The sequence below is a fragment of the Lolium rigidum genome, chromosome 5 (genome assembly GCF_022539505.1).
Source record: "Lolium rigidum isolate FL_2022 chromosome 5, APGP_CSIRO_Lrig_0.1, whole genome shotgun sequence".
NCBI classification, from domain to species: domain Eukaryota; kingdom Viridiplantae; phylum Streptophyta; class Magnoliopsida; order Poales; family Poaceae; genus Lolium; species Lolium rigidum.
This window is the reverse complement of record NC_061512.1, coordinates 145,129,690-145,142,213: the sequence shown is the minus strand read 5'-3', so window position 1 is coordinate 145,142,213 and position 12,524 is coordinate 145,129,690. Positions and strand designations below refer to the sequence as shown.

Genomic DNA, 12,524 nt, shown 5'->3' with positions numbered 1-12,524 from the left:
TTTCATCAATGATGTCCACAAAGCCATACCGAAGGACAACAATGAATAGCCAGTTGTCCATGAAACTCGATGAGGAAAAAACTCATAAGCTCGGCAACGTCGGTCCAAAGCGTCAACAAGACAAAAGGGGGGGGGGGGGGGTTGGTACCTTTTCTTCGAGACATCGCGAGCATCACCATCAAAACAATATCGACACAACACAAAAATCCATTCTCTATACCGAGTGAGAGATGTGTATTTCATCCCCTTTGCTCCATGACAACTTTGGCGGTCGAAGAGAGGGAGGAGCTGTGACTGGATATGGGCCTTATGGGCCGAGGGTGGCAGCATTAGGTGAAGGCAGCAGCGATCCAAGAAGCAACGAGAAAAAAAATCGCGCACAGCGAACGACTCAAGCATAGGAAGCCAGATCTCGCGTGCTCCGGGGCTGTGACAGCCACCACCACCACCAGAGGTAGAATCAGCAGCAGCAGCAGCGGGCAGCAGATCGCCGGAGCAGCAGCAGGCAAGGCGAGCGGTGGACGATGCTTCCGACGACGACGTCCAAGGGCCGGGGGGCGGCCCGCTCCGCCCCGCCGCTCTTCGGCCCCTATCTCCGCCGCATCGTCAAGGTTGGTGCTGGTCTCCCCTTCGTCCTGCTTCCCTTCGGAATCCGCATCATTTGGCCGGATCTCTTCGCTATGGCCGTGCTGCTGCTCCTGCGTGCGAGTTAGCAAGGTCGCCGTCGCGGTTCAGCTGCTGCGATTTGCGGCCTGGTGCGACGATAGCCTCGAATCCTCGTTAGGGTTTCACTCGTCGCGGAAATGCGGGCTATCTCCCCATTGTTTGTTTTCGGGGCATACCTTGTAGGAGGGATCTTACGGGGGTTAGGTTCAGTTTCTGCTGCCTAGGTGCGTTTGTGGTGTTGATTCCCCACTCCTCAGCGTAGCAACTATGAGAGGCCAATGTGAAGTGAGGGCAACGCGCGGCTATGAGATGCCAATGTTATGCTCATGTGTGTTGTCTACCCTCAGTGATTCAAATTGAGGTTCCGTTTAATTGATACAACAAGAAGCTTCTTAAAGCCTTCCTACATACACAGACCAACGAATTAAGGTAAACAGAAAATAAAAGAACACTTCTGAAGTCTAAACACTAGATGTATATTGCTGTAGATTTGAGATGTTGTTGGATTGAGTTGATGCAAAAAAAATTGATTCGAGTGTGGGCATCCATTGTGGTAGAACAATAGCATTGCTTCATTACAATCACACGAAGAGTGACATGCTTACAACTTACAAGTCCAAAAAAAGAGTGATATTCTTATGTTAGGTTATTCTAGTTCGTTCCCTTGTGACATTGCTTCATTACAATCACATGAAAAGTCACATGCTTACAAGCCAAAAAAAAAGAGTGACATGCTTATGTTAGGTTGTTCTAGTTGTTTCCTTTACTTCTTATTCTGTAGTTCAGCTTGTTGCTGTCACAATTATGAGAATGTCCTTCAGGGAGTTGCACCTCCGGCAACAAAATGTTATTTATGCCTGCCTAAAGGTATCACGTGCACTTTAGATGATACTGCCTGCTTAGTAAGCCACCCATCAATTCAAAATATAAGGCATAAGTCTTCTAGTTTTGTTTAAAATATGAGATGTCAATGCAAATTTCATGACTTTTCACTCTTTTGGCTTCATTTATTTGCCCCCTCCCTGTATCACTTGTGGGTGAACATTCACGGTAAGTCACAGCTATTCTCTCTCATTCCAAATACTCCAAAGACATTAACAAAAGGAACATCATGGTCATTTACTCATTTCCCCCTACCATTTCTTTCCCTGTGTTATAATCTCCTTAATTTCCACAACGTACGAAAAGAAATGGATGGGCAATATATTAATAATCTCTGCTTGAAGTGTTGACCTTCTATCCAACACATTCTAAGTGTGGTGAGGAGTATACAACATTCTTCTCCATACAATCTTGCCCAATGTATGTATTGTCATTGTGTCTCGTGCAGACGGTCTTAAAAAAATTGATTTGGGGGAGCATGGATTAAAGCTGCCTGAGATCTCTATATTTATGAAACAAACCTACTATGGATGCTCACTTGTATTTATTCCTAATTCCTATATGGCATGATCTAAGGTTGGGATTATCCGGTTTTGTTCATGGGATCAATCCTTCAATATTCTTTATTCGGTATTCTTTAGAAATTTTGAGCACACTTAAATTAATATGCTAAACTTGATCCTCTTATCTACTTATCTTACCTATTAAACGGGGATCGGTGGTGGTCGTACGTAAAAAGTGCGCTTCGTCCGTCAAATAAACCCGAATCGATCGGCCTTTGTTAGTAAAAAACCGTTCTTTGCATCGCATCGTCCGTAGTCGTATTAAAAAAACCGCTACTTGACTTCTTCCGCGACTCGGGCGGGCAGGCCCCCGTGGAAAAGAAAAGAAAACCCATCCGGAGAGCTCCCGTCGAGCAGCACGTGGAGCGGCCGGAAGAGGGCGGAGTGGCGGACCCGCACTGGGAGGTGTGAGAGGCGGCTACGCGCGCGGTAGGGTTGACCATGCAGTGGCGCTGGCGGCGGTGCGGCCCGACTCGTGTCGATCGCCTTTTACTCGAGAGACACACACGCGACCATCTCCGCTGCACGGGGCCTCAGCTCCCTCAACCATGAGAGGCCATGGGAGATAATGTTTTTTCGTGGCTGCACACGATTTTGTTGTTCTTGGATCTGGATTCACCGCTTCCTCTTCTTTTCTATTTTCTGAATTCTCGGCTGCACACGATTCTGAAATTTTGGCCTCGGTGAACAAAACCAAAACGTCAGATGTATTATGTGTTGTTGTACATGATTTTTATACTGCTCTCGGTAGTCATGCACATGGATGAATGTCATTAGAGGCTGATGAATTAGATTCAAAGCTTTGACAGGCCGGAGTTATAGCAATGCTGAGCCTCGCATGATTATTTGACTAAATGGAGCAGCGTTTTGCACCTTACTTCAGCTGGCATGTGCATCGATCAATCAATAGATCGGTTGATCTGTTGTGCGTGTGCCCGGTTCATCAAGTCGTCTCTGGAGTCTTCCACTCACCCTAATCGGCAGATCACTGGAGTGCAGCAGAACGAACGGTACCATAACGAACCAAAGAGGAGACCGTCTTGTTGCTGACTTCGCCAAACTTTTCCGCTCAACATTGTGGCACTTGAAGCGTCCAATCTCGATGTTCCGTTCATGCTCGACATTGTCACCTCATTGGTCTGCCGACTTCGCCCGCTCGTGCTCCATGATATCTCATCGTTACACACGTGCTAGACAATAACGTCTTATCTTTTGAGAACTTCAGCGGAAATCTATCCGCTCGTGCTCCGCCCTAGGTACATCGATCTTGTTAGAGGTGACTGAGGGTGGTAAGCAGTGGCCCTACGACAAATACAGTCATGGCGACGAGCAGACGACACAAGTGAAGGTTATCGATCAGTTCTTGAGGTGTGTGTTGTGTAGGCCACTATAGCACGAGCTGGCAATGTTGGTAAGGCTAATGGTACCCCAATCCAGGGTGTGGCATGCAAGCCATGGGGGCTTGGGTTATGGGGGCGAGAGGAGCAAGGGCAGTAGCGCGGTGCAGGCACACGAAACCCCAAGCTAGGCGGATCCTGGAAATTTTTTTGAAAGTAAGAAGTAAGTGTTTTTTAAAGTAAAAAACCGTAGCAACGCACGGGTATTTAGCTAGTAGGAAACCTAATGGGAGACTATTCTAACACTATTCCGCACTTCATTGCATATTACCCTGAATATCTAAGGAAAATGCTCTGCTTTTGTTTCGTATGAGCCTTTTCTGGTACTGGTAGTATATATTCCAATGCGTTTTTGTAACATGTGTTATCTCTCGTATTGTTTTTCTCAACAGTGGCAGCAAATGGATATTGAGTACACATTTTGGCAAATGGTTCATCTCTGTACTTCACCAAAAGTAGTGTACGCATCCTGCACTCAGCCCAGCTCTAAATACTTTTCATTAGTTATTATATTATACTATTACTGTTTTCTGCTGGTATTATTATAGTAATACTAATACAACTTGCGCAATGATAAATTGGTACCTTCCAAATTCTACCTGCTAAGTTGTAGTTCGAGCACGCATGCAATGGCATGCTTGATAAAGCCTCAAAGAACTTCATTCTAAGCTCTCACAATTCACACCACCACCAGGAAAAAAAATTCATTGACCAAGTTACAACAGGACCTACTTCTGACCCACTTGCACTTGCACACAAACCCTAGCTCATTCTTTCTTTCTATGTTGAGGTCTACATCCTCACCTTCATTTTATCATTCAAGTTGTATGGTCTTAAGATGAATGACATTGTTCCTGGTTCTCAGTTATATGTTCAGTATATAGGTAAGCACCTGACTTGCTTTTGTCTATTTGTATGCATCATGTTGCGATTATGGAAGACAGCTATCAGCACACCAAATATCACAAGCGTACGTTGTCTACTTCTATCCTTTTCTGAATGTAAATGTGCCTGTTGGAATTTAATAGATGTTCTTGCATACTATCATTTATATGCATATGATATCATGGCAGATCCTGATATCTTTTGTTCCTATTTTCAGAAACAAAGAACCAGTGGGCTCGGGATGATCCTGCATTTGTTGTCATTCTAATTCTTTTCCTTGTGTTTGCGACATCAGCTTACTGCGCAGCGTGAGTTCTTTATAGTTCTTCCCCTTCTATTTTTCAGGGAATTATCTTTGTAATTCCCTACCTGTACAATACACAATGATGGTTTAATTCTATCTTTTTTGCAATCTATTTTATATGTTCTCATCTTTAATAGATTTATGTGCTCGCTTTATTTTCTGTTGTATCAAGTGGTTGATTTATTTTTCTTTTTATTCAACATTTGACCACTTGTCTTTGTTCTTCAGGTTTGGAGAGAGCGCGGCCCATGCTGCTTTAACAATCACCTCGGTTGTGTTTGTCCATTTCTTGTTTGCTGGGCTAATTTTGGCCACACTTTGCTGGTAAGTCGTTCACCCCGAAGACTTTGAACTTAACCGCAGCACTAACATCGTCCCGTCGGTACTTCTCAGTTCTGTTAGTGGCCAGATTTATTGCTTTCTTGCTCTTTTTTTTGGGAGGTATAAACATGCTTCACGAGTGGTGCTATGGAATTTTTTTAAATAACATAAGTAATGCTCCTCGAGCTACATGTTGTTATGTACAATACATTCAATGAAAGTCGAAGCAGATTATAACGAGCTAGTGGCTTATTGGGTTCATGTTGACAATAGGTTTACCTTCTATGATTTGTTATTTTGAAACAACTTGTATTTCTTCATCATTTACTCAAGAGGTCGTAGCAGCATTGCAGTTTTTAGTCTAAATTATGTTACATTTGTGGCCTAGCGTTAATCAAATGTAGTACTAGTAATGTGCAATGATTAATATGTTAATTTTCTTAATACACATACAAATCTGTAAGTGGATAATAGGAAACATATGCTATGCTTCACTGCAGGTTTCTTACGAATTCGTATTTGAGGGAGGAACCTAACAGCCACGTGGTTGAACAACGCGTTGAGTGGTAACTTTCCTATACTCTTACCTAATGCATTTTCTTCTTGAGTTGTATTTTCTGCCATTTAGAGGTTATCTTCATTTCTTATTTTCACTGGATCACTGCATCAAAATCTAAAACTTTTTAAGCTAATGAAATAGTTGCTGCATAAAACTCACGGGCCCATGACAGGATGTTTCTGTAATTTCCATGGGATGACAACTCTTCTTTCTAGTTATCTTGTATTGACTGGTAACCTAGTTAATAGAATATAATTGCTTTCCCCACTTCTTTGCTCTTGAGGCCAAGGTCAATATTTGTAATGACAAAAATAACATTGCAGGCTTTACGCGTTTGATGTTCACTGCAACTCGTTCTTCCCTGCATTCATCATCCTATATGGTAATATTAAGGAAGCAGTTTCTCTATGTGAACTTTGGTTGTAAGAAATGCGAATAGTTTACTGACAAATCTCTCTTCTCAGTGCTTCAGTACTTTTTGTCGCCTCTGTTGATCGCACATGGCTTCTTCCCTGCCCTGTTATCAAACCTCCTCTTCATGGTTGCGATTTCTTATTATCACTATCTGAACTTCCTAGGATATGATGGTAAATTTATTCTTATCTGTTGATGAACTTTTTTTTTGCATATGTGTGTAACTATGTAAGTGTAATCACTTCTGTCCTAACAAAAAGTTCTTTGTTGCAGTTCTTCCATTTTTGGACCGAACAACATTTTTCTTGTACCCAATCGGACTTGTCATCATACTATCACCACTTAGTAAGTGCATTTTATACAGTATTAGTTTTATCCCCTGGCAATTATCTCACGTATTTTTGTTTTTATCTTGTAGTGATACTCATAGGGTTCAATCCGACAAGATACTTTTTGAGCTTGTACTTCAGTTAATGTTGGTAACTATTACGCTAAGTAAAAGGAGACTGCGGTGACAAAACTAATGGCAGATTGGGATATACAGTTTGAAGTAGCATTTTAGATCTCTTGTGCTGAGAAAGCGAGCTTCGGCAAAGCTTAGAACGTTATTGGTGCCTGCAGAAGGCCATCACCGAGAGCCTTTTGAGTGGCGTCCATTTCTGGTGCCAACTTGTTCATATTATGTGTTGTTTCTATTGATTTGAGCCCAAGGACCAAGTGTACACTTCTATTGCGAAGTATAGTACCCTATCAAATTGGCGGCATCCATATTGCAAGTGATTTTTCTTTCGTCCCTTTTCCCTTTTGCCTGTCCTTTCCTTTTCCTGCCCTTTGCACTACCGGCAATACTTTTCTAGTCTCGTGTGTTAGGACTAAGGCCATGGCCGTGTATGTTTCTCCTGGCAAGTTACTGTTTTTCCTTTTGGCTACTAGCTAATTCCACAGCAGCTGTTCTATGCGATTGAAGGGCTTATTGTTCGTTAGGAGTTCAGGATTTAGAACATCTTTCTTCATTCATAGGTGGGGACGCATGTGGAATTACCTATCAATTATATGACCCGAAACAGCTCTGCTGTGTGGACGAAGATTTAAGTCGGCAACGTCAAGCTAGTCATTCAAATGGTATTCTTCTATGCCAAATTGCCAATGTCCTTCATGCATCGTGAGCTAGGATCATCTTTTGCTTCTTCTCAAGTGATCATCTTTTGCTTCTTTTCAAGCCAAGCCCTTTGCATGGGATTGAAGATGGTGGCCTGATGGCCAAGTCGGTGAGCATGATCTCCTAGGCCATGATCCTAGGCCATGATCTTGGCTTCAGCCTCCAAGATCTTGTTGGCATCGGCATTCATGAGCCTAGCCTTGGCTTCGGCCTCGACGAGTCTAGACTTTGCAAGGGACTTTTCACCTCAAGAGCTCTCAATTGAAGATCAACAAAGCTCTTGGTGGATGCCTCTTTCTCTTTGCGCCGTCTCTCTTCCCTCTCGGTGATGGCCTCTTCCTTCTTGACCATCAACTCCCTCAAGGTTTCTTGGAACGCTAATGAGGAAGCTTGATGGTGCATGTTAGTTTTGGTTGCCTTGTGGCCAACTGGTTGTTTGGCACCGCCACCACCGCCTACCTTGTCGGTGGAACGGGCGCCTAGGCTTTGCCCATCGTATTCGAGGTTGATGGTACCGTTCATTGACGAATTGTCATTGCCCTTCTTCTTCATGTTCTCGAGTTTCCTCAAAGGGCGTCACTTGTTTCTCAATTCTTGGTATCCTTGAGCAACATCCAACAATGGCTCAATATGAAGCCCGTGTTGTCGTAGGAGGACTTTAAGTGCTCCAAAGCAAAAACAACATACACACATGTCAACGGCCGAGACACCACTTATTGCCCCTTCCATTCACTGTCTCGAATGAGCCTTGGAACCGGCTACACTCGGCATGGATGAAGCCCTGCCTCTTTGCAAAGGAGAGATCTTTGCGTTCACTATAGAATGGGTTTGGCGGGAACTTCCTGTGCTCATGAAAGTACTTTCCCACACGGGTCCCATAGGCAAATCCCTTTTGGTAAAGTGGATCTTGTGAAATCTCTATCCAAGCATTATATAGCAACTTATCCTCTTCGGTGGTGTAGCTCGCCGTCCTTTGGCTAACCTTCTTGCTGTCGGAATCCATCACGGCAAGTGACGCGGCTGTGGCTTGCGTGATGCCCTCGGCCATGGTTTGGGTGTCGCCCTCGCCCATGGATTGGGTGAAGCCGTCGTTGCCAAACAATGGCTGATTGTCAGTGGAGTAGCCCTCATGAGCCCGAACATATTGAGTCTCTTCATACTGAGCGTAGTTGTAGTCTTCGTCATCAGCGTCGTCGTTGATCATATCATGCAAGAGGGTCTCGCCATTGTTCTCCATGGATTCCTGCACACATAGTGGCCATGACTAGCCGCGGGCAGGACCAACTAGCAATGGAAAAGAGACAGGGCGACAGACAAGAAATTACCATCTTGCTCGCAGACGGTAGCTCGCTAGTCATTCCGTCGAACAGGTTGACTAGCGGCGGCATATCGGCAACATATATTCATTGCTGCTTCTTCGCTGCCGCCAGCGACGATTTTCCAACCTTAGGAGTGCGGTTGAGGTCGATGCCTTCCCGCACATCTCCGATGACGCCGCATGGGGATCACCAAGGCGGGACAACGCGCATCCAACCCTCCCGTGGCCACCTCCCTGGCCTGGCGGCCTGGGTTGAAGAGGAGGCCAGCCACTCGGCGTGGACATGACGGAGCTCGTCGATGGCGCGCCGGCCACGACCTGACTAGTAGGAGCCAGAGGGATGGCGACACCATGGCCGAACGTGCCTCAAGCTTCATCATTCCTGATGGCATGCTGGGCTGCTTTCTGCGCCAGCAGCTCACCGTTGGCCTCCGCATGTTGAGCGATGATGCGGCCGTTCGCCTTAAGATGCTCTTCTTCTAGCTTGGCAGCGGCTGCCCGAGTTCTGGCGGCTCTCTCCAGCCTGGCGTGTTTCTCCGCCTCGACCCGATGCTCTTCCGGCGTGAAATCCTTGGCCAGCTTCTCGGGCTTCGCCGGGGTCTTGTGGCAGTAGCCGTGATGGTGGGCGTGGCGGCGGGATCCATCGCTTCCGCTAGCTTTCCCGCCGGTCAAAATTCCGTGGAAGGGTTCTTGGAGAGAATTGTGTGCCACTGGTGGGAGGAACCATGGTGATCTAGGGAGGAAAAGGGATGACGTGCGTACTGTCCGGCTTGACGCATTGGCGATCCAAATTTAGTAAACGGATGGATCGATCCGCATGAATCTATCCGTTTAAATTGCATCGCTGAACCGTGCACAGCTAGTTTGCCAATCCACACGAACCGTTTCGAACAGTCGACAAAATAGGTCGCACCCCTAGAGATACCCTTGGCTGGGGCTGAAGAGTTGCTGGAGATGTACATGACTGTTACCATCTAGCGACTGATTTTGTGAAGATCCAATTTAAACATGATTATCGTGAATTAGCTAGGTTGGCACGGGGACAAATGCAACAGGTCTGGTTTGAGAACCCCCTGTATCTATCATAGCTCTTCTCATAAACGATTTAACCTCTATTACTACCGAATAAAAAGTATGATGCTATAAAAAAAAACACCGTGCTTGTTGTTTCTGCGTTTAGCACGAGACCAACGTTTGTGTTTCTTTCCAGCAGAGGACGCGATCCTATCTCGTACTGGTACGTGCGTGTGCCCAATAGTTTATTTGCCCTTTTCCATCACGAATTCGTCTATTGCATCTCTTAAAACTGATGGTGGTTGATCACCATCCCAAAGGAATTCTGTCAGAATTAAAGCTTGGTCTTGCTAAATTTATGCGCCACCTGCTTGTTTGTTGGTTTGAGTTGCTCATCAAGCATATCATTCTATCACCTGCTTGTTGTCCTCAAGAGTACAACGTTGAAAGGAAATTAATATAATACGTCAAGAAATCTGAAAACAGTCCACTAAGATAGCAGTACGAGGGCTCCATATCTCGTTAACTCCATTGCAAGCATTCATCAACTACAAATTCTGATTGGCCAAGCACCTCCCGATAGGCCGATACTGCTTCTCCCGTTGTCCGTGATCATTTCGTGTAACAGCAATCGCTGCCCCTTGTCCGTAAGCTGCGTCTACAATTAATCTGTAGTGACGAGGCTTATACCATGGAACCATATTTTTTTTTTGAAACGGAGGCAAAATCTTTGCCCCATCCATTAATTAAGAAAAAAATGCTTAATTTTTAGGAAAAAATCGAGCAAAAACCTATAATAACAGGATCACGCCACCCAAACACCGTCCACCCATGAACAACAAAGCTGCACCCACACATGCCAACTCAAAGATCACAAAGCGACGCGAACTAACACTTAAGACGCGACACACCCACACCGCACCAACAACCCTGCAAGGGCAAAGGCATGCAACCATCAATCAATCGCAGATGTCTTTTTTGTAGCACTTCTCTTTTTACTTCTACATTCGTTTGGCTTAGCACCATCACTCTTGGACGTAACCTCACACCCAGGGTAGGCAGCTCCCAAGGTGGCGAGAAAAACACAGATCTCCTTGGCAACAAAAGCGCCATGCACAGGTGTCAACACTCCTGACTTAGCAACCAACCGTCCGTTGGTCTCAGGCGATAGCAAGACTGTTGCGTCGACATCAGCACTCAACTCAAGGTCAAGCGCCCGAGTCGCGACCATGTCCATACCCCCATGCTTAGGGGCGGCCGACTCATTAGGCAAAGACGACGGACCATGAGGAGAGAAGTAACCGTAGAGGTGTTCTTCCTTAATCACAGACGACATCTGCTCAGAGGAGCCAAGCGCGACCGAAGCGTGCGCTTTGGCGAGCCCCAACCCATCAAAAGGACATGCCTCAGCTGGCTCCAAAGAACCACCAACACGCGCCAACAACAACATAAGAGCACCTACCTCTTCACGAAGAGGGCGAGACACCTCCTCAACACGAACATCAACAAGCTGAAGGAGCTCCATGCGCATCAAGGCAACCCGGGACTGAAAGAGAGAGTCCATAGTGACGTTGACCTTGATCTGCTCGCAACTCGTAGAAGAGGGTCTTGGCGGCACCGTCGCAACCAAGAGACCCACGACCTCAACCCAACTTCAAGACGACGAGGGACGACGAAGCTGAGCAGAGGGAGAGCGGCTCCGCTGGCAAGAAGTAGAAGCCACCAGAGAACGAACACAACTAACCATTCTAAACTCTCCAAATATGCCCCCATTTTTAAAAATTTGTAGTCCACTAATAATGCTTTGTCATGTGTAAGAAGACGCCTTCTTTGGTCCAGCGTTTAACAATCTTCCATTCCGGTAATATTCTGCATGAAGAACTGAAGCCCATAAAAGTTTTACCATAATTTATTAACTTCAAAGTTTGCTTGGCAAGTAACAAGTGTTGAAGTGTATAAGTAGACTGCCTAATCCTTTCCATCAGTTCGGAATTTTGGTTTAAGTGGCTAGTGCATGAAGCTTAATATGGTATCAGAGCTGTAAGGTAGCTCCTCTCCTCGCAGCCGCCGCCGCCCGCCCCGGTTCCCTGCCGCCGCGCCCGGTCGCCGCCTCCGTCTCTCCCTCGTCCGCCGCCCCGCCCTCTCCCTCGCCGTCGTCCGCCCCGGCTCGCCGCCGCGCCCCGGTCGTCGCCCGCCCCAGCTCGCCGCCCCGTCCGCCCTGCGCCCGGCCGCCGCCCGCCGACGCCCCGCACCGGCCGCCCACCTCTCCCTCCTGCAGCCGGCCGCCTCCGCACTGGCCCTCCCGCCGCCGGCCGCGTCCGCACCGGCCGCCCGCCTCCGCACCGGCCCTCCCGCCGCCGGCCGCCCGCCTCTCCCTACGCCGCCTCCGCCCCGGCCGTCGCTGCCCGGTCCGTCTCCGCGTGCCGGAGATCGGTCTTCGCGTGCCAGAGATCGTGATCTGTTTCGTCCCATGAAAAAAAATAAAAAAAATAAAAGAAAGAGCTATGTCTTCCTCGTCGGTTTATGTTGCGATTCCTCGCTGCCCGGTGATTTTTGATGGCGCGAATTATACTGATTTCGCTGCCTTTATGCGCGTCCACATGCGCGGTCTTCATATTTGGGGTGTGCTTTCTGGCGAGGTCTCATGTCCGCCGCGCCCCGTTGCTCCTACAATGCCTATTGCACCGACGCCCATTGCCCTTGCTCCCGATGCTACTCAGGAGGTCAAGGATGCAGCCAAGAGTGCTGATGATACTGCTGATATGAGGTTGCCCGATCTTCTCAGTAAGCACAGTGGTGATGATGATCACGGGGCGAACACAGCGGAGATAACTTGATGACGATGTAGATGATAACTTGTATGACGCAACGAGATCTCTCGTTTGGTCCCTGTCGCCAATGCAACAGCTCTCAACTCTGCAAGATATTCGCAACTCCACACACTTGCGCACGTAGTCGCCGACCACGAAGCGGTAAGTTGCAACCGTCTAATTCCCAATGGAACAGCAGATCACACAAGACTTTCAGGGGCTCAACACCAAA

General features: G+C 46.9%; 1 protein-coding gene across 1 annotated transcript; it reads left to right on the top strand.

The window, feature by feature from the left end:
• The first annotated feature begins 355 nt into the window (after window positions 1-355).
• On the top strand, window positions 356-6,559 carry LOC124653140 (protein unc-50 homolog). The gene is made up of 10 exons (XM_047192203.1): window positions 356-611; window positions 3,901-3,968; window positions 4,453-4,478; window positions 4,611-4,701; window positions 4,926-5,021; window positions 5,519-5,584; window positions 5,901-5,959; window positions 6,042-6,164; window positions 6,265-6,336; window positions 6,410-6,559. Exons 1-10 carry the CDS (start codon window positions 525-527, stop codon window positions 6,463-6,465), a joined length of 744 nt encoding a protein of 247 aa, XP_047048159.1. The 5' UTR covers window positions 356-524; the 3' UTR covers window positions 6,466-6,559.
• Window positions 6,560-12,524: the final 5,965 nt, after the last annotated feature.